At 37.0% G+C, this 19,553-nt stretch overlaps 2 protein-coding genes across 3 annotated transcripts in view; one reads left to right on the forward strand and one right to left on the reverse strand.

Annotated features, from left to right (window-relative positions):
* The window catches only part of cin (Molybdenum cofactor synthesis protein cinnamon), a 29,462-nt gene extending 18,277 nt beyond the window's left edge, over positions 1-11,185 (reverse strand). The window contains exons 1-12 of the mRNA XM_065352114.1: positions 11,018-11,185; positions 10,782-10,918; positions 10,529-10,713; positions 10,254-10,458; positions 10,059-10,183; positions 9,845-9,992; positions 9,589-9,770; positions 9,402-9,518; positions 9,177-9,335; positions 8,935-9,096; positions 8,686-8,854; positions 8,510-8,606 (exon numbers count right to left, since the gene is read on the reverse strand). Of these exons, the coding sequence (XP_065208186.1) occupies positions 8,510-8,606; positions 8,686-8,854; positions 8,935-9,096; positions 9,177-9,335; positions 9,402-9,518; positions 9,589-9,770; positions 9,845-9,992; positions 10,059-10,183; positions 10,254-10,458; positions 10,529-10,713; positions 10,782-10,918; positions 11,018-11,045 (1,714 nt within the window). The 5' untranslated portion in view covers positions 11,046-11,185. The remainder of the gene's footprint in view (positions 1-8,509; positions 8,607-8,685; positions 8,855-8,934; positions 9,097-9,176; positions 9,336-9,401; positions 9,519-9,588; positions 9,771-9,844; positions 9,993-10,058; positions 10,184-10,253; positions 10,459-10,528; positions 10,714-10,781; positions 10,919-11,017) is intronic.
* A 131-nt stretch (positions 11,186-11,316) lies between these two features.
* On the forward strand, positions 11,317-15,150 carry LOC135836998 (putative leucine-rich repeat-containing protein DDB_G0290503). 2 transcript variants are annotated; one of them, XM_065352113.1, is made up of 15 exons: positions 11,317-11,587; positions 11,663-11,747; positions 11,825-11,926; positions 11,999-12,193; positions 12,270-12,358; positions 12,429-12,626; positions 12,702-12,941; positions 13,010-13,266; positions 13,336-13,508; positions 13,575-13,630; positions 13,708-13,852; positions 13,926-14,140; positions 14,201-14,341; positions 14,419-14,621; positions 14,693-15,150. In XM_065352113.1, the coding sequence occupies exons 1-15, from the start codon at positions 11,468-11,470 to the stop codon at positions 14,700-14,702; spliced, it is 2,229 nt and encodes a 742-aa protein (XP_065208185.1). In that variant the 5' UTR covers positions 11,317-11,467; the 3' UTR covers positions 14,703-15,150. The 2 variants fall into 2 exon arrangements, with proteins under 2 accessions (XP_065208185.1, XP_065208184.1); XM_065352112.1 differs by having other exon boundaries at positions 14,419-15,150.
* The last annotated feature ends 4,403 nt before the right edge of the window (positions 15,151-19,553 follow it).

Here is a 19,553-nt window from a genome sequence, read left to right on the forward strand (position 1 = left end):
ACCACCCTACGTAAACCCGCAGTTGCAGCAGGCAACAGCGAATTACCTGGGAAATAAAGCAGTGGGTACGCCGCCATACCCCAAAGTGGGTACAGCGACACCTGGATGTCATCCGCTAGATCCGCGAAACCAAAAGGCGAAATCAACAACTTCAACGAAAGTTGAGATTTCACCATACAGTGGCTTGCACCTAACAAATGTAGGTTTTTCTGACGACGAACAGAAACCGCTTACCGACAAAGAGGTGATCGAACGCGCCAAAGTCCTCACTAAAATTCAAGCCGACGTAAAAGCTAGTAAAGCGAAAGAGCAGGAGCGACTAGCCGCAGATGCCAAATCGCGCGAATCGCTGAAGGAAAAGATGGAGTGGAAGAAAGAAGCTGACAATGCGAAAGCGGGCATCTCCTCGTCGAAGGAGAAACCAGCCCGCAATGTTTCTGAACAATCCGGGAACTCGTCGGAAGATTCAAGAAACAAGTCTAAGCAAAGCTCGTCTAAAACTCCATCCCGCGCAACCTCCAAAGCAAGAGAACGCTCCCGCTCAGAGCACCGATCGTCGAATAAATCAAAAGATCGCAAGGTAAAGTCGGGAGATGAGTCGTCCGTACTCAACACCGGTCTTAAACCTAACCCAACTATCGATAACGACAAATACATTGGGTTCTTGGTAAAAACTCCACCATCGGGTAAACCTCCTACCGAAACAGAGCGTCGAATGTACGAGATATTCGGCAATACCGATGGCGTACCTGAGCCTACCGACTCAACGACCTCTGCCTCTGCATCGGAAAGCGACACGACCAAAGCCGTTAAGTCAAAACCGCGCAAGTCACGCAGCGCGATAAAAACTAAGCTCTCGCCACCGCAAACGTTACTGACGTACATTCCGAGACAGCAGCGTGCAAAGCAGCTGCGAGTAAACGCAGCGCTTAAGCGCAACTTAGTCCTCAAAAAGGTATTCGGCACACAGTCTCAACCGAAAAAACAAACTGATGCCGAACATCCTACGACGGAAGGAACAGTCGGCACTCAGCCAAAGGTACTCGTGCCGAAGCTTGATTTAACAGAATCAACGCCGCATGAGAAACCAGTGAAAACGGTCGACTTAACCGGATCAACGTCGCTAACGGAGTCGGATAAACCGCTCAAAACAATCGACCTTACCAATACGGCAGATCCTTCCGCCGAGGAGGAACTACCTCAAGGAGCGCAGTCAGTCGAGCAGCGCATACTCACAAAGGTTGATACAGCGGTACAGGATACGACTCTAACTCTACATTCCGTCGAGAATGATGAGTTTACTACCATTCGACAAGTAGTGACCACCATAGTCACTACTGAAGCGATCGAAACAACCGAGCCGGCACACCTCGTTGGTACTTATGATCTGACTAATGAGAGTCCTCGCAACGACGAAGAATCTCAACAGCCAGTATCACCACGCACCGAAGCAGCGCTCCTCGATGAAGGAGTACAGCAAACGGGCGTACCGGCAATCGAACCTTCAAATGACGATGAAGGTGAAGACGACGAGGAGGATGAAGACGACGAAGATCTTTAAACCTACTCGCGTTTTCTTTATAAATAGTTAAAAATTCTTTTTTGTTTGTTTTGTTTCGATCGTATCTCGTTTTCTTACATTTGCCAAAACTCACTGTCGTAGTAGTAATAAGCTATACTGTATGAATTTTTTTTTGATATCAGAATACAAGATTTTGAATCAATGTTCTTTTCATTTACTTTGTCGAAACTATTTTTGATTACAGCAATGAATATTCAAGAACGCTGGTGCGCCTTCAATGATATTTATTATATACTGCGCTTTGTTGACAGATTAGTGCACGCATTCACAGTAACGTATGCCTTATCTGAAAAAACTGCGCACATAAGCATTAGATGTCATAATCAAGATGACTGCTTCTATGTATCGACAATAACTCGTTCAATTGAACTCGACAAAGAGTATTTCATACTGTGGTTCGCACTGCTGTTACTCTACGCAGACTTAATTTGGCAAATTTACAACATTGAAAGCTCACAATCGTCGAATTGTTGAAACTTTCAATACATCAACTTTCGAACTTCTCTAACAGGAGTTGATCGAAAAATAGAATCATATCCCAATCGTCGAATTGGTGGTCTTTTCTCTATGTTACAAACTCGTCGTAGTTTGTTGAGTTTTTTACTGCCAATTCTAATACTTTATATTTTTTCAACAGTATCGAAAAAATGGTTTGCGTATCGAAAATGCCAGTAGGGCATTCGTTCCGAAAGCCGTCGTTGGACGCGTTACACGAGCCAGTCCGAGGCAACGAAGTTCCAGTCCGACCATGGCCAATTATTCCACCGTGGCACCCAGTGTTAAGACGTTTACTCGCACCGAACAATGACACCGTCGAGCGTCGTCAGAGGTTCCAGCCAAATATTCTCACTCGCCGACCGCCCACTCCGGAAGCAACCGACATTATCACGGTAATGCCAAACGGCGAGGAGCGGCGATATTATGAGATCACCCGTAACGCCGACGGCGAGCCGCAACTTCAACCAATCCTGGGACCGGCAAATTCGACCGATCAGCGACAAATCGCATGGACTCAGGTTCATCGACGGCCCACTACGGGACCCCTCAACCGCTACGATTCCATCGTCGACGATATACTCCAGTCGCAGTACGAACCCGAGCCGAATACGGAATTCAACCGTCTGCCGTTCAACGAAACGATGACAGCTATTCCCTTTACGATTCGATTAGAACGCGTTACTCCACCGCTTACTTACGTCGATGACATTCGAATTGCACCGCAATGACCAGTTTTTTCGATACTACCATTGTAAACTTTTCTTTGTAAATAATTTTTTTTTTTGTTTTTTGCATTTTGTATTTTCTTTGTCAAACCTGCCTACGTGCAGATATTTCAAAGTTTTTATTGTTTTTATTCTCATCATGGTTGTTATGTAAATATCATGTTAAAATTACTTTTGTTTTCAAATTACATACCTACGTGTATGAATTTTCTGTTACTTGTATTTTCGTTTTGAACTAATTTTTAGAAGACTTAATTTTTTGTGATTGATGTGTCACGGTGATGACGTTTTTGTTCCTTTGATTAGTATTAATTCTCTTTTGTAACATTTCGTATTATTTCTTGTTTGAATTTTGACCCAGTGATGTGTTTTGTCACTTTAAAATTATGTTCTAGTATTAATTTTGTTAATTTTTGAGTATTTGTACATAGTTCCTACTGTTCGTTACTACCTCGTCGAAGGTAGAAGCGACCTCATTAGTAATAGTATTATTTGTTTGATTGTTTGCACTTTCGAAGAGTTTTTTACTTTATATTTTCTCTTTTCTATTATGCAAACCCTTAATGCAATATCGCCGTATATTGCAATTCGTTAAGCGTGATGACAACTCGTTGAAGTTATCTCACGTCAGCACCAATCGCCGAATTGGTATTCCATACCCCGTGCAAACTCGAGAATTGATTTGCCAGAATCGATTGTCACGCAGTCTGATATTTTACCACCTCAGGATAAGATGGCGCATGAATCGACAAACAGGTTGATACTGTAAGCCGCAAAGTCTCTTTGAACGATATATGCAACACAACAGGTGTAGCAAGTTTAAAGAGCACTCCTTTTGTCCTGGTTGACATAAGATGCGTCGTCGAACGCAACTATTTATTTATTTATTGGACCGCAGCCCTCAACAAGCAACAACGGGTCAGTTGAATGCGCATTATCCGACAGTCAGGTTGGAAATGTAAGTCGCTCGCTCTCACAAGAACATTAAAATAAGAGGCACTCTGCCAAGGCACGAATCGGATACGCGATACCTATCGAGCCTCTCTCTTTCTAGAGTCTTAGATTGAGGCGAGCTCACGCTATCCGAACGTGACCTAAAATGAAGAATTATCACGCTTCCCGTCCAACCGAGACGGCGCGAGTTCCACTGGACAGAGTTCTGATGGCTCCGTGAATAATTCCAATTTCGTACGTAACGCAAGAACGTTACAAATGTTCAGAGAGCTAAATGAATTACCGCGATGGTATTCGGGATTACCGCGGTGTAGTCCCTTTAAAAGATAAACTGACTTTCCTCTCAAATAAAACGATCAGTTGCAAAGCGCCTTCTCCGACATTCAGGTTGGAAATGTAAGCCGCAAGTCTCCTAGAAGAACATTAATTTAATAGGTACTCTGCCCTGGTATCGCAGGATATAAAGAAGCGACGGATTCGCGTTGTTTTCCTCGTGTTTTGTTGATACCTAAAACGACAACAGGTGCTCTGCCTGGGTAATACCGAAGTGGCTGTTAAAATTCTGCACGATTTTTTCGGAAACTTTGGGCCATTACCAAAAAGACAACAGGTACTCTGCCTGGGTAAACACCCACTATTTTTTCAACGCTGGGTGTTATTACCAAAAAATGACAGATAGTATCTCCACGAGGTGATACAATGTTCAGGGAGCACAATTACCGCGATGGTAATTAGAACTACCGCGGTGTAGTTCTCACACGATAAACTGATCGAGTCTTTCGAGCCATAGGAAAACGATCGTCGAATCGTATCTGAAAGCTCATTTCGGCCTTGTCACCTTGCTTGTAATGACAACCAGTTGAAGCATGCGCTTTAATCGACTATCAGGTCGGATTTTATAAGCCGCTCGTAACACCTCCACTAGGAGCATATTAATAATTGGTTCTCTGCCACGGTACATCTATGCGCCAAGATGTTGAGAAATTGAGACATGTCACCATCAAATCGCGAGATCTTGAGGAGACTTGCGCTCAAAGACTTCTTCACCTTTGGGCTGTGTAGATGATATTACCGAAAATAGACCGTAACACACTAGGTGTTATATTGGTATGCTCGGAGAGTTTATTTTTACCGTGTTGGTAAATGCGACTACCGCCGAGTAGACGCAAGGTATTATTCGAACTGGTTCACAATTACAGCAAGTTCAAAATTGGTAAATTAGTGGTCAAGGTTTACGAACCCTTTACACCCTGAAAAAAGGACATGCTATTAATTGGTACTCTGCCATGGAGGCATACCATGCCGACAACCTTGCGCAATGCAGCTTGTTCGAGAGCACGGTATTGCCATCTCCATTGCCAATGGAAAGAACCGCCTGCTAGGGCGATTGTTACCTTGATCATTGGCGATGTGATCCAAAAAATGAACTGTAACACACAAGGTGTTATATACGCATGTTCAAATCAGGAAGACCGCTGATCAGCACTCTTGGTCGTCGAACCAATTGAAACCCATCCAAAGGACATGCACTATTTCGGTTCTCTGCCTCGGTACTCACCTACCTAGTCAGCAAGCGGATACTTGTAACGTTACTCGAAGAAACAGACTCGGACAGTAACAGTTTACGGTTTCGCAGAAGACGAAGTAGTGAAGTTACCGAAAATGACCACGTGCCCATTCGCTGGAAAATAAATCGTTGTATTTGTCCCAGCGACTTGGCGATTGGAATCGAAAAGTAACATAAAAGATGTTGCAAGTATGTCCGAATGGGATGCTGACAACTAGGGAATTGAGAGGAACTTGGTAGCATGGTTTACGAACCATTTTTAAGAGCCGCATAAGAACATATTAATAATTGGTACTCTGCCACGGTACGCACCCCGTATCTGGAAGAAATCAGGCATGGTCCTGGAGGATTCCGCGGGTGATGACGTTACCGAAAAGGACAGGTACGCTGCCTGATAATGCCATGACTTGCACGGAACCGGTTACGGGTTCCAGCATGAGATGTAGCGATGACTACCTTTCTGCAAGTCATGACACACACGAAACCGATGACACAGCTTCAATTAAAGAAGCCAGTTTCTTTTCGTAGTTGGTGTTGTTCGAGCTTTCGTGTTATCAAAAATGCCAATTCTAACACAATTAAAGTGTTATAATATGTTCAGACGGACAACGCTGCAAGAAGGATATACTATAATAACAGGTTTCCCAGCCTGCGAATCCCCTGCGAGAATTGCAGAAATCGCTGTGTCATTATTTTGCATATCGATAATCGCGATCCGGCAGGCACGTGCCATTTTTCGCATTATCAACCCCAAAAAATGACAGATTTCTTGCAGACGTCGCAGTGAGCGATTTCGAAAAATGGACGTAACATACAAGATGTTACATATATATATATCCAATGCAGCGAGGCTACCAAGCACAAAATTTGAAATTTGAATACCATTCTTTGATTATTACGCGGTACCACCTATACATGAACCTGTTGCTGGACCTTGATGGTCGATTAATTTATTTTCTCTTGTCTAAGTTATTCTTTACCGTATGCCTCTGCCATTCTCATCGTAGAAACGCAGGGGGGCAGGGGGACAGCTCCGCTGCCACGTACATGCATAGTATATCATGTTTTTATCCGTGCTTTTCTCCGCTGGTTACGCCATCGAGCAAACCTCAGAGGGGCATATGTGATATACTACTATGCCGTACGTGGTATGTATAGGGCTCGCCCACATGGTAACACTGCGTTGCACTAAGGCAACACTGCGTTGTATTCTCGTCAGCTAGCCATACGAGCCAAGCGACGAGAGTACAGAACGCCAGTAATGTATCCGAGTGCACGCGGGTATGTTATTCACGGTTAATGGGTTAATGCAGTCATTTAAGTATAAGTTTTACTCTCGAGTGTTAAGTGTTATATTTAGTGCTTTAGTTTTAGTTAGTTATTAGTGAAACCAATTAATAGACGAGAAGGAGTGATGATCTACTCGTCGCCACTCTGGGTAAGTACTTGCACATATCAGTGTGAATAAGTTAGATCTCCTTGCCAGAGGAGATCACTTATCCAAACCTACACCACAGTGTGTAACACCGACGTGTGTATATTTAGTTTAAGAAAGTGTCATGTTAACTAGTACATTTACATATGTGCTATTCATGTAACGTGTTGTTAATATTGCACACATTAAATATTATTCTCGTGTATAACTTGTTATTATTTATGGTGTGTATGATCATATGTTAAGAGTGTAAAAGCAACCATTTCCTACTCACGCCCTAGCCGAGCATGTGAGGTATTCCGGTGAGTATTTAGTAGAAATACTCTAAGGGATATTTCTTGGAAACAACACAATAGCAACCATCGTAAGTCACATTACCAATCATGCTTTAAGTCATTTTACCCTCTTACACAGTTCTGGAGCCTCTAGCAATTTTCTAGAAATTCCAGAAGGCTCCAGCAGATTTCTGAAAGTTGAAATTCCTGAAAAAATTTTACCAAATGAAAATGAAAAGCCGAAATTTATACGTACTCTGCATTACAATTTTAATACCATATCAAGTCGATTGCAGGCAGGTTTGAGTCGTTTTGGCGCCTCCAGCGACATTTTGGGAATTTTTATCGACTTATTAGCGCGTTGAAATCAAGGTGTATGATGAATTTCAGCTTTCCATTTTCATTTTGGTAAAATTTGGTGGAAATTACAAGTTTCGAAAATCTGCTGGAGGCTCCAGAACTCCTCAAAACGCTTCAAAACTGTTTTCTATCAATTTGTTAGGTCGGAAATCGGGTGTATCCCAAATTTCAGCTTTCTAGATTAAGTTGGTAAGATTTTGAAGAAATTCCAATTTTGAAAATCTGCTGGAGGCTCCAGAACTGCTTGAAACGCTTCAAAACGGGTTCCAATCGATTTGTTAGGTCGAAAATCGGGTGTATCTCAAATTTCAGCTTCCTAGATTAATTTGGCGAAATTTTGTGAAAATTTCGAGTTTCGAAAATCTGCTGGAGGCTCCAGAAATGTTCGAAATACTTCAAAGCCATTTCCAATCGATTTGTTAGGTCGAAAATGAGGTGTATCCCAAATTTCAGCTTTCTAGATTAATTTGGTGAAATTTTGTGAAAATTTCGAGTTTCGAAAATCTGCTGGAGGCTCCAAAAATGTTCGAAATATTTCAAAGCCATTTCCAATCGATTTGTTAGGTCGAAAATCGGGTGTATCTCAAATTTTAGCTTCCTAGATTAATTTTGTGAAATTTTGAAGAAATTCCAAATTTTGAAAATCTGCTGGAGGCTCCAGAACTGCGCGAAACGCTTCAAACCCGTTTCCAATCGATTTGTTAGGTCGGAAATCGGGTGTATCCCAAATTTCAGCTTTCTAGATTAATTTGGTGAAATTTTGATTTTTTTCTCATTTTTGGCCCCAATTTGATTTTCAAAAATTCATCAAAAATTGAAAAGTGTATGTATGTACCTAAAATTTTGGTTGGTGATATATTTTTGCATGCTCTTTCGATGTTACGTTGTTCAGTTCAAAAAATGTTGTGCGAGTTGAGATGCTTCCCATTCAAGAAATCAAAATCTGCGATTTCGGTCGATCTGCCAATCAAAAATGGCCACCATTTTTAATGAGGTAAGTTTGCTTTAAAATGTTTTCTGGGACGTCCATTTTGAGAAAAAAATTTGCCCCAGAAACTGGGAGGGGGTGGTGCCGGACTACTGAGTTTCTTCTGGAAATAAGAAAATTATTACCAGCTAAGGTAACCCAAGGCACCGGATCATTTTCGACCCAGTAGCAAATTCCTCTGGCGTATTCGTAACGATCATCTAAGGTAACTTCATGACACAGCTGAAAATGAATAAATAAAATGTAATTTGGGTAGTTTTTTGAGCACAGATCTAATTTCAAAGCATTATTTACAACTTACTTGAGCTTTAATAATTGTAGGACTAGGATTTAAAACTCCACTCATACGTTTAAGAGCTGGTAGTACGAACAAGTGGCATGTAACCGTAGCCGAAACAGGATTACCAGGTAATCCAAATAGGAACTTTTTTCCGTTTTCAAAAGGTATCGAGAAAAACTTGGTGGGTTTGCTGTACAAATAAGGTAATAATTAATTGGAATATTTTTCAAATCATAGTTTGAGAAGAGTAATGATTTAGAAATAGCGTACCCTGGTTTCATATTAATGCGACCGAAATGGAGAGTAGCTTTTAAATCGGTAATCATGACATCAGTTAAAATATCACGTTCTCCCATTGAAACGCCACCAGATGTTACAAGAATATCGACTTCTTTTATGGCAGTTTGGATTTTATTCAGAACTACAGTCGGTCTGAAAAAAAAAGGTAGTAAAAAATAAAAAACCGTTCATTTTTCATTTTAAATAAAAAATAATTTCAATGAAGAACTTACTCGTCTATAACGATCCCAAAATCAACAGCATCGTAACCATATTCTTTCAGTAACGTTATTAAGGTAATTTTATTACTATCTCTAATTTTTCCGAACGAAAGTTCTTCTTGAGGTTCTTGTATTTCATTTCCAGTAGATAGAATACCAATTTTCGGACGACTAAAACAAACTGAAATTAGAAACAGTCGTTTACGGAAGATTTTCTTCAAAGTATGCACATCTTACCTTACAACAGGTACTTGACAAACTCCCACAGTGGCCAGTATACCCAACGCTGACGGAGTTAAAATATTTCCAGCGTTCAATAGTAATGTATTCTGTTCAATATCTGAACCAATTTCTCTAAAAATGTAACATTTTTAATACATTTTCCATCATTTTAGCATCAATTTCTACGAACAAGTTCACTTACCGAATATCTAATCCAACTCTGGGAGCTTTCAAAATTTCTATTTCTATCTCCGAAGTACCAGTACTGTCGGCGGATATCAGCTTGGTGTCTTCGACTTGGATCACAGCATCGGCTCCTTGAGGAATTGGAGCACCTGTCGTTACCCTGATGCATTCTCCTGGTTGGACAAGTTTCTGACTCGACTACGAACATAGTAAATCGATATGAATAATCAAAACGAAGATCATTAAGAATCAATAAGTAATTTAATACTTACTTCTCCTGCGATAGATCCGGAGACAACTTTTCTCTTTCCAGCCCCATCTGAAGCGATCACAGCGTAGCCATCTTTTACCGAAGCTCGAAACGGAGGGAAGGGTTCTTTAGCATAGATATCCGATTGTAAAATATATCCCAAAGCATCCCTGGTAAAATTTCGCTCGGTAAAGGGACGAGTTGAAGATGAAACTTAAGAAATTGTAAAACTGTACTTGATATCGACGGTGGTAGGAGGTTGGATTGTGATAGCATTTAAAATAATGGTTTGAGCATCTTTTACTAGGATCATTGGATAAGGCGAATGCCTCTTTCGATTGGCTACTTTACTAATATCCACCTAAATTCGAATATTTTCGTAGAATTAAATCAAATAATTCAAATTTTTGACGAGGAAATGTTTTTATTACTTTGCTGTGACACTGGTGACGATCACAACCGGTGTTCGGCTTCGAAATCATTTTTTCGTGTAATTCGTTAGCCGTTGGTTCACTTCTAATTACGTCAATAGCGTGGCATAAAATTGGCCTTAAAATCAACAAGCATTCGGTACAAGCTTTTGGACTACCGGGAAAGTTTACTATCAATGTACGATTTCGTATACCACATACTAATCTGAAACATGAATCATAATTCGTCACTAATGCTCTAAAAGCTCGAAACAAATGACTATTTTTTGGAATACCTTGATAACATTGCAAAAGGAGTGATCTTTAAACTGCCACTGATTAACGCCATCGACATTCCATTAGCTTCTTTTTCGATGACAGCCTTTGTAGCTTCAGGAGTAACATCTCTCGGAGCGAATCCTGTACCTCCTGTGGTGATGATCAAATTCACGTTATCCTTGGACCATTCGATCAATTTTTCCTGCGAGAATATTTCAAATAATTAGGGACTAGAATTCTCATAGTTATTACAGAATCGTATTTTGAAACCTGTATAGAAAGTGTTTCGTCGGGTACGCATGCTTTGATGACCACTTCAGCTTTGCCCAAGTATTCCACTTTAAATTCATTTTCAATTGCTTCTCCACTTTTGTCTTCAGTTTGACCTAAGTAGCATCTGTCACTCACTGCAATGTAAAAACCATGTTTAATTAAATTTTATCTAGGTACTGATAAGAGATTTAGAAGCCGAAAATACGTTCATTTTTCCATCAAAACTTTCATACCTGTTAGAATTCCTACAGTAAATGGCATGTTGAATAATTCGGTAACAAGTTTTTTGATTAAAAAGCTATAAAATAATTAAAAATACTTATTACGTTAAATTTTAATTAAACTTCAAATTTTTCACGTTTTTTCGGTGTTTTGATCTTTCAGTTCCTTTTTACCCCGCGAACTCCGCCCATCGATGATGAAAGTCACGTGTTTCCAATAAAGTCCACTAGAGTGTGTTTTTCAAATAAAATGCTGCAATTTGATTGGCTGTTTTAGTGATAAGATATCCCGCGTTTGTGTTTATAAATAGTGTTTATTTTCGTTGTTCATTCTTCAGAAAATTAAAAATGAAATTAAAATGAAAGTTTTCTTAAATTCTGTTCGTTTTCTAATTATATCGTAGTAAAAGAAATAATAATAATATCATATTCGATCCATCGAAATGATCTAAACTTTCCACAATGGACGGTAATCCGGGAATAAGTCTGTTCCAGAATTCCGAATTCAACAGGTTAGAGTACAATTTACCTGAGCCAGAGGAATTGGAAGCTGACGAAGATGAAAAAAGACGAAATGAAGAGGTAATTAATAGCTACGTATTCTATCTTAGCATGTTTCATTTACTCGGTGCTAAAATTATTCTATATTCTGTGCAGTTGAAGGAAATGATGCAAAATGCATTCGATGATCTCGAAGATGAGTCTCATTCTGTGGTAACTTCGTATTACGATTCATCGCATGGTACGTACCAATACCAAATTATCAACTAATATCAATCTGTATCGAAACACATCGTGATCAATTCATTCTTTTTTTAGGTTGTGAATCGAATTTTCGAAAACATCCGAAAGATCAGAAACACTTGAGCAATGAATCTCCAGTCAGCATTCCAAATTTCAGTCCTCGATACAGATCACCTGGTAAATATTGAATTTGATGTTGAATCTTGATTTTCGATACTTATATATCTTATCGACGTACGCATTTTCTAGGTTACGATAACTATCAGCAGCTGCAAGTGTTGTATGAAGTTCGTCTTCGTGAAATCGATCAGTTACGAAATGACTTTGAAAGTTTTAAAGAATCGTCTAACAAAGAAAAAGCTTACTTTTCTGAGAAAGTCGATCTGCTGGAAGCAGAAAAACAGAGAACTTTGGTAACACTCGGAGAATCACAGAAAACACTCGGTTAGTTACAATCTGTTTACTATGAGCTATTTTTTTTTGCTCTCGTGAAATTAAACTTTGCTCGTGTTCTTCGTAGTCGAAACAAAAACACGTTTATCTACCGCTGAAAAAGATCTTCAAGAATGGAAAAGCAGATATTCGGAAGCAGAAAACTTGAAAAATAAAGTAATAAAGGCTATTTGATTATTTTTGAAAGTATGAATCAGTGTTTAATTTCCTTTTTTCATAACTATAGGCTCTTCATGAATTAGAAATGTGTAAACTTGCAAACCGTGAAATGGAACAGAGACTAGTTGTGGCTGAAAAAAACGTATTCAGAAACGAAGACAAAAATTTTGATATTTTTCTGAAAGAAGTTAACTCGAAGCATAAACGAGAAATGGCCGATCTTCAAAAACAAATCACTTCGTTGTCGAATAAATTAATGGCTAAAGTAATTCAACACTTCAACTTTTTTTATGAATTTTTTTCCACTTGTAATATTAATTTTTATACTTTCTTTTTATAGGAAAACGAATGTTTAAAATTAGAACATCAACTCTTGGATCTGCAACGAATTCACGAATCTATGCTCGTAGAAAAAACCGAAATAATCAACAAATTAACTTCCAACTTGGAAGAAAGTCAATCCCAGTGCCATAAATTAATATCAAATTCTACCAACCACGATACTGTCAAGTTATTAAATCAATTGAGATCGCAAAAATCCGAAATAAATTCACTTTCTATACAAGTTACCGCATTAAAGGTAATTGAATGATTTTTTTTCATGATTTATTCAGAGATACTCTTTACTAAAGAAGTTTTTATTTTCAGAAAGAACGAAACCAACTCGCCGAACATTTACAGAGATTTAAATCTGAGAAAATATCTCACTATAATTCAATTCAAAACGAATCTCGTGAAGAAATCCAAGAACTGGAGAGAAAACTACAAGAAATATCCCTAGAAAACAAAAATCTCAAAGAAACGATTTCCATCAATGATTCGAATGCTAACAAGAAAAATAATGTTTTGAAAATAATCGAAGATAATGTAACTGCGGATTTAAAACAACAAATACTGAAACTAGAGTAAGGAAAAATTTTCAAATTTTTAAAGTTTACGTTTCAGTCGAATTAATTAACGTGTTTCACTTACAGGTCAGAACTGGAGGAGAGTGTTAAAGAATGTGATAATGTGAAAAAAATGTATATTGAAGTTTGTGTTACCAAAGATTCGCTGCTGAAGCAGAATAGCTCTATTGAAAAGGAAGTAGCCGATTTAAAGAAAGAAAAAAATGAAATGAATGGATTAATTCAGAACCTTATTAAAGGTTATTAATTTTATAGTTTTTCCTCAATCCAACTGTTCAATTTTTAAACGAAAAATTTAATTTCAGAAAAGGAACAATTGATAGAAAAACTCAACGCATTGGAAACTGAATTAAATGATCAGGTAAACATTTATTAATTCTCAATAAAATCACTCTTGAAATATCTTTCTTTTCTCAAAAAAACAATAATTGATTTCAGAAAGAAAAATTGGAAACTATAATCACCAGTCACGAAGACGAACTACGAAAAGTTACTGAGAAGCATATTCACGAATTAGATAATTTAAAACTCTCCCTAAAGAACGAATTCTCTAAAAACGAAGTATTCCATCAAGATCAACTAAGTAAGCCATTTCGAGTTCGATTACATCCTCGTTCCCATTACAAAAAGATTTATACGTGTTTTTTCCCCTGTAGGTAAACTGGAACTAGAATGCGCTAAAAAGATTTTAGAAATAGAAAGCTCCCATAAAACACAACTGTTACAAATGGAAGCCAACGTAAAAGAGGAAGCAGTGAGGATATGTTCGGAAGAGATTCAAATTCTAAGCGACTCGTATAAAAAACAATACGACGAATTAATTCTCCGTAGCTTAGATTTAGAGCACCGTTTACAAGAGAAAACAGCAAATGTAAGCACATCTGGTGTACTATTATATCGACAAAATGACTGATGATGTTTTATTTTACAGTACGATTCGTTGAAAAAACAAATGGACGCGTTGAAGTCCTTCGAAGGAGACGACGAGAAAAACGAGTTGAAGAAATTGAGAGCTAATTTGAAAAACATTCAAACGAAATATGACTCCGATCTAGTCGAGTGGAATGAAAAGGTTCGTAGTTTGAAAATTCGCCCATAAATCGATTTCATTTCCGAGTTGTATAATTTTTCTTTTTTTGTACATTATAGCTCGCGCAATCGAATGAAAAATACGAAAAACTGCGTGCTGATTTCCAAGAAGTTTACAACAAGTATAAAAAAGCTCGAAAAGCAGCTACCACTATGAAGGAAACATTGGAAGAACGTAATCGATATTTTAGTGAAAAACACGCTCAATACATGCAGACCATAAAAGATATCTCGTATCATTTGAACGATATCCCTAATTTCAAGTATGCTGAAACTGACGTTTCCCATCATTTAAACGATATTCCAAATTTAATGTGTGGTGATCCTAAAACAGCTCCGGATAATTGGTTAGAATCTGGCCCCCCTATCGCAGAATTTGAACGCGTTGTGAACGAAATTAACGAGAATTTTGCTCGATTGCAGAAAAAATTAGGATTACGGTCGTGATCTTTCGGTAATCGGTCCTAGTTGAGTTTAAGCATCGTCATCGTAAAATCGTAGAAATGAAAATGCGGAGGAGGTATTTTGTTTGTTTGAGTAATCTTCTCGGTGAAATTCTTGAAAACTATTTAAATGGATAATATATTTCAATTGCAGAATAATTTTAATGTCAATTTTCGACGTATTCTCTTTTATTTTTAGGCATTTTAAAATGTATTCTCAAAGGAATGTTTTTTTCATTTTGCATTGTCTATAGTTTATTTTTGAGTGCTTGTACCGCCTTAGATATTTTTTTAATAATCGTGATATTTGTAAAATTTTATAAAATATATGTATTTTGCTTCTTGGTAATTTTATGTAGAAATTTTTTAGGTAAAGCATCAAATTGAAAATCTTGTAGAGATGATAAATTTCAGGAAATTTATTTTCTGGAAAGTTTCCGAAAATTTATTTTTCTTTGATGAATGAGGCAACCAACCCATACCTATTTTATTACAAATACCAGTTTTAAAATGCTATTGGACAAACTGATGAATTTCCAATAATTCCGTTTTTTTTCATTTATTCTCGTTTCTGCAATAAAATGTTGTCATTTGTGGTGTTCTACGCATGAATTAAAAAATGTGACCAAGTTCAAAAATTCAACGATTACTTCACAGAGAAAAAAACTGCGCCAGAAAATTTTTAAATAATGAAGGAAAAAAATGCAGGGATGTGAACCGGAATTTTCAACTGCAACTGGAGCTGGAATCAACCAAAAAATTTTCGGGGAAATAATTTTCAATTTTTTATCTAATTTATAGTTTTTACTGAAATCGAAAAAAATTGGAATTGGAACCCAAATTTTAAATTTTCATTTCTCTAACCATGAACTTATTTACAACCTTTGAATAAATTTGGTTAAATGGTCCATAAAATTCGAGACAATTGAGACAAATATTGCCATTTTTCTCATTGATTCATTTTTTTTTATTTTAAAAAATTGATTCTTGAATCATTGACAATGCATATTGCATAAATACTTATACATGCGGAAAAAACAAAAGTATTAATGAATTTCTCATTTTTCACATTCTGAACTTTGTCTGGATGGATCTGAAGAGTCCTTAAAGGAGACAACTAATTGTACTTGTATTTATTTTTTCAAAAATGTAAAGTATTTTTTTAAATTTCAAGAAATTGTCTCAAAATGGTTTATCCGCAGGTTTGTTATTGTTACACCTGTTGAAAAAATGATACCAAGTCGTGTATATAAGCGTATTTCAAAAATTTCATTCAAAAATTTTTTTTTAAAACCAAGAAAAACATATTTTAAATGTCATAATCTCGGTGTTTGTTTACTGTTTACAATGAAAATGGAAATTTAAAAATTTGAAAGTTTCCGAAAAATTTCAAGAAAGTTTTCATTGAAAATTTCCTATCATCTCTAAAATCTTGACAGAAAAACCAAAAAAAGTGAATAATGATAATTCTAAATCTACTCTGCTCAACAGGTAGGTATTCAAATTCAAACCTTCATTTAAAAATAAAATAAAATAACACATGACATGACATGAGATGAGACAGGAACACAGAATTCATTGAAATGAAATTTATTGAGTCATCCTCATTATTTATATTTACATTCAAAATTTCAAAATAATAAAAATGAGAGGGGTTTTGCGATAAGGGCCCTTGTGGTGATATTTCGATTTTTTCAGGAGAGAGAAAACATCGAATTGCTTCGATTTTTTCGATTTTTTTTTTTTTAATTTTTGGGTGCAGTGTTGTCTTGCGCATATGTTGGATGGGAAATTTTGACGAAATTTGTTCATCATCGCCTGATATCCGTGATTTAGAAAGGGGACCTTGTGGTGAAAAGGCGAATTTACACAACGTTACAGACTACCCCGCAAAAAAATACCGAGAAATTCGGATTCGCCATGAAATTTTACATAGGTAACAACAATAAAATAATTTTTCCATCGACATTTTCTTCTTTTTTCAAAAAAAATCAAAAACAAACAAAAACGTTGTTTTTCGATTTCCCAAAAATGTGAAATTTTGAGTATTCACGTTCAAGTAATTTTTAAACGAGAAGTTGATGAGATAGGCGAAATCTGATTGCACCATTCGATTTCTTGTGAAAAAGTAAGTCGGATTCGCCAATAAAAAAAAAAAAACATCGAATCACCACAAGGACCCATATCGCACACGCCTCTCAAATACTCTAAATAGCGCAAGTAATTTTTTAACCCTTTCACTGCTAACAAGGGAACCTCTTGAGGTGTCAGACTCCGATTTGAACGGGACCGCGATTTTTGGAAAAAGCATAATCTAAAACCTCCAAAACCAAATTTTCAGCTGCCCAAGTTCATTTTTCGATTTTTGGTGAATTTTTAGAAAATTCAAAAAAATTGACTGTTTTTGGCGATTTATGCTTAAAGCACGTACTTGATCAATAAAAATGGTCAAAATAAGTCCCAAAACTAATAATAATTACTCAAATCCAAATTTCACCATTTCCAGCCATTCTGGAGCCTCCAGCGCGATTTTTCAATTTCTCCAGAATTTTGAATTTGCTCCAGAAGGCGTGAATATGAAATTGGGCAGCTAAAAATCGAGTTGTATATTACACTCGACCTGTTTAACGAGTTTATCCACATTTGATCCGATTTTGAGAGTGACACCTCAAAAAAGGATTTTTACCAGCTTTCTTCAAAATTAAAAAATCCTAAAAATCAAAAGTTTCCCGTTTGTGTGGAAATTTTTGATATTCACTCGAATCGCTGTATTCTGTCCAAAACTAACACCCCAAATCCAAATTTCACAATTTTCAGCTATTCTGGAGCCTCCAGCGTGATTTTTCAATTTCTCCAGAATTTTGAATTTGCTCCAGAAGGCGTGAATATGCAGTTGGGCAGCTAAAAATCTAGTTGTGTATTATACTCGACCTGTTTAACGAGTTTATCCACATTTGAGCCGATTTTGAGAGTGACACCAAGAATCTTGAAAAAAGCTGGTCAAAAAACCACTCTTGAGGTGTCACTCCCAAAATCGGCTCGAATGTAGATAAACTCGTTAAACTAAACAGGTCGAGTGCAATATACAACTCGATTTTTAGCTGCCCAACTTCATATTCACGCCTTCCGGAGTTCTGGAGCAAATTCAAAATTCTGGAGAAATTGAAAAATCGCGCTGGAGGCTCCAGAATGGCTGGAAATGATGAAATTTGGATTTGGGTAATTAATATTAGTTTTGAGACTTATTTTGACCATTTTTATTGATCAAGTACGTACTTTTTTTTAAAAAAAAACATAAATCGCCAAAAACTGTCAATTTTAAATTTTCAAAAATTCGCCAAAAATCGAAAAATGTACTTGGGCAGCTGAAAATTTGGTTTTGGAGGTTTTAGACTATGCTCTTTCCAAAAATCGCGGTCCCGTTCAAATCGGAGTGTGACACCTCAAGACTCAAGAGGTTCCCTTCATCCCTTGTAAGTTAGGAAAGAAGACTTTGCAGTTTGCACACATCCTGTGCTAACTGCTAAGTTAGGAATAATAACTAGGGCTAGGATTTTTATGATAATGCTTTTTTTTTGTAGCAACACCCTATACGGCATAAATATATTTTCTTTGCGTTTCATTCCATTCTGAGGCGAATGGTGAAAGTTGATAGTGCTTTTTTTTGCTTTTTTTGGGTGTAAATGCTTTAAAATGCTTATTTTGGGCAAAAAAGGTGGAAATTTTGCTTTTTTGGGGCTTTTTTTCGTCGTTAGCGCTTTTTTTCGTCGTTAGCGCTTTTTTTTGGTAAAAAATTGGTAAAATGAAGAAATAAGTTCCAAAAATACAAAAATTTATCAACTTTTTGCACATTTTTGAAAAAAAAAAAATAGTTGTTAAAAAAAGATGAGTTCAAAAAACAAGGGAAGAAAAACTGAAAAATAACAGATTCAGTTTTCATTTTTCTATTTTTATTTTATTTTATTTTTTATTAAATTTTTAGTTTCAGTTTTTTTCCTTTTTTTCTACTTTTCATCTTTTAGTTCATTTTGGTTCAAGTTGTACATATATTTAAAGGAGGTATCTTGCTCGGTTTGAAAAAACCTTTATTTTGATACGTAACATGGTAGGATTTGATAGCGCTTGTTTTTGCTTTTTTCTTACATTTTTATTGCTTTTTTATAGCGCTTAAAACGTGTTTGATAGCGCTTAAAAATCCTAGCTCTAATAATAACACTCAAATAGGGAAAAAATCAAAGAACTCTCAAACAGCCAAACTCAAAACTCGGTCAAAAAGCAAAGCTCAAAGCTGCAAAAAGGGCAAACTCAAAGCATTAGCAAATACTATCAACTAACAATACTGGCAACTCCATTTAAAATACATTGGGCGTTTTTGTCGCAACAAGGGCGCTATCTGAGCGGCTTGGCAAGTAACAGTAAGTAATAGGCATTCATGTCAAGGGCTGTGATTGGTCGATTTAAATCTCGCGGCTATCAGTACCACACAACAAACTAAAAAAACGAACTGATAAAACATCATAATACCGCAAAATTCAATTCAACCAATCAGAATGCTTCTGATAGGATTTAGTTACTTGCCTGGCCGCTAGGAGGATTAAACATCATTTTTCAACAGAGTTGCCAGTATTGTTAGTTGATAGTATTTGGCATTAGTCAAAGGCGGTCAAAGCGAAAGCGATCTTGCGAACTCGCGCTAGCGCTCCAAGCGCCACCATCTTCAACTATTCACGCAATAGAGGTAGCTATCCAGTT

This window comes from Planococcus citri, chromosome 2 (genome assembly GCF_950023065.1).
Source record: "Planococcus citri chromosome 2, ihPlaCitr1.1, whole genome shotgun sequence".
NCBI lineage: Eukaryota > Metazoa > Arthropoda > Insecta > Hemiptera > Pseudococcidae > Planococcus > Planococcus citri.

Coding starts and splice junctions, on each gene's coding strand:
- LOC135836998 (XM_065352112.1), top strand. CDS start 11,468: ATGGACGGTAATCCGGGAATAAGTCTGTTCCAGAATTCCGAATTCAAC. Junction 12,194..12,269: donor AGAATCACAGAAAACACTCG/GTTAGTTACAAT, acceptor TGTTCTTCGTAG/TCGAAACAAAAACACGTTTA. Junction 12,359..12,428: donor CAGAAAACTTGAAAAATAAA/GTAATAAAGGCT, acceptor TCATAACTATAG/GCTCTTCATGAATTAGAAAT.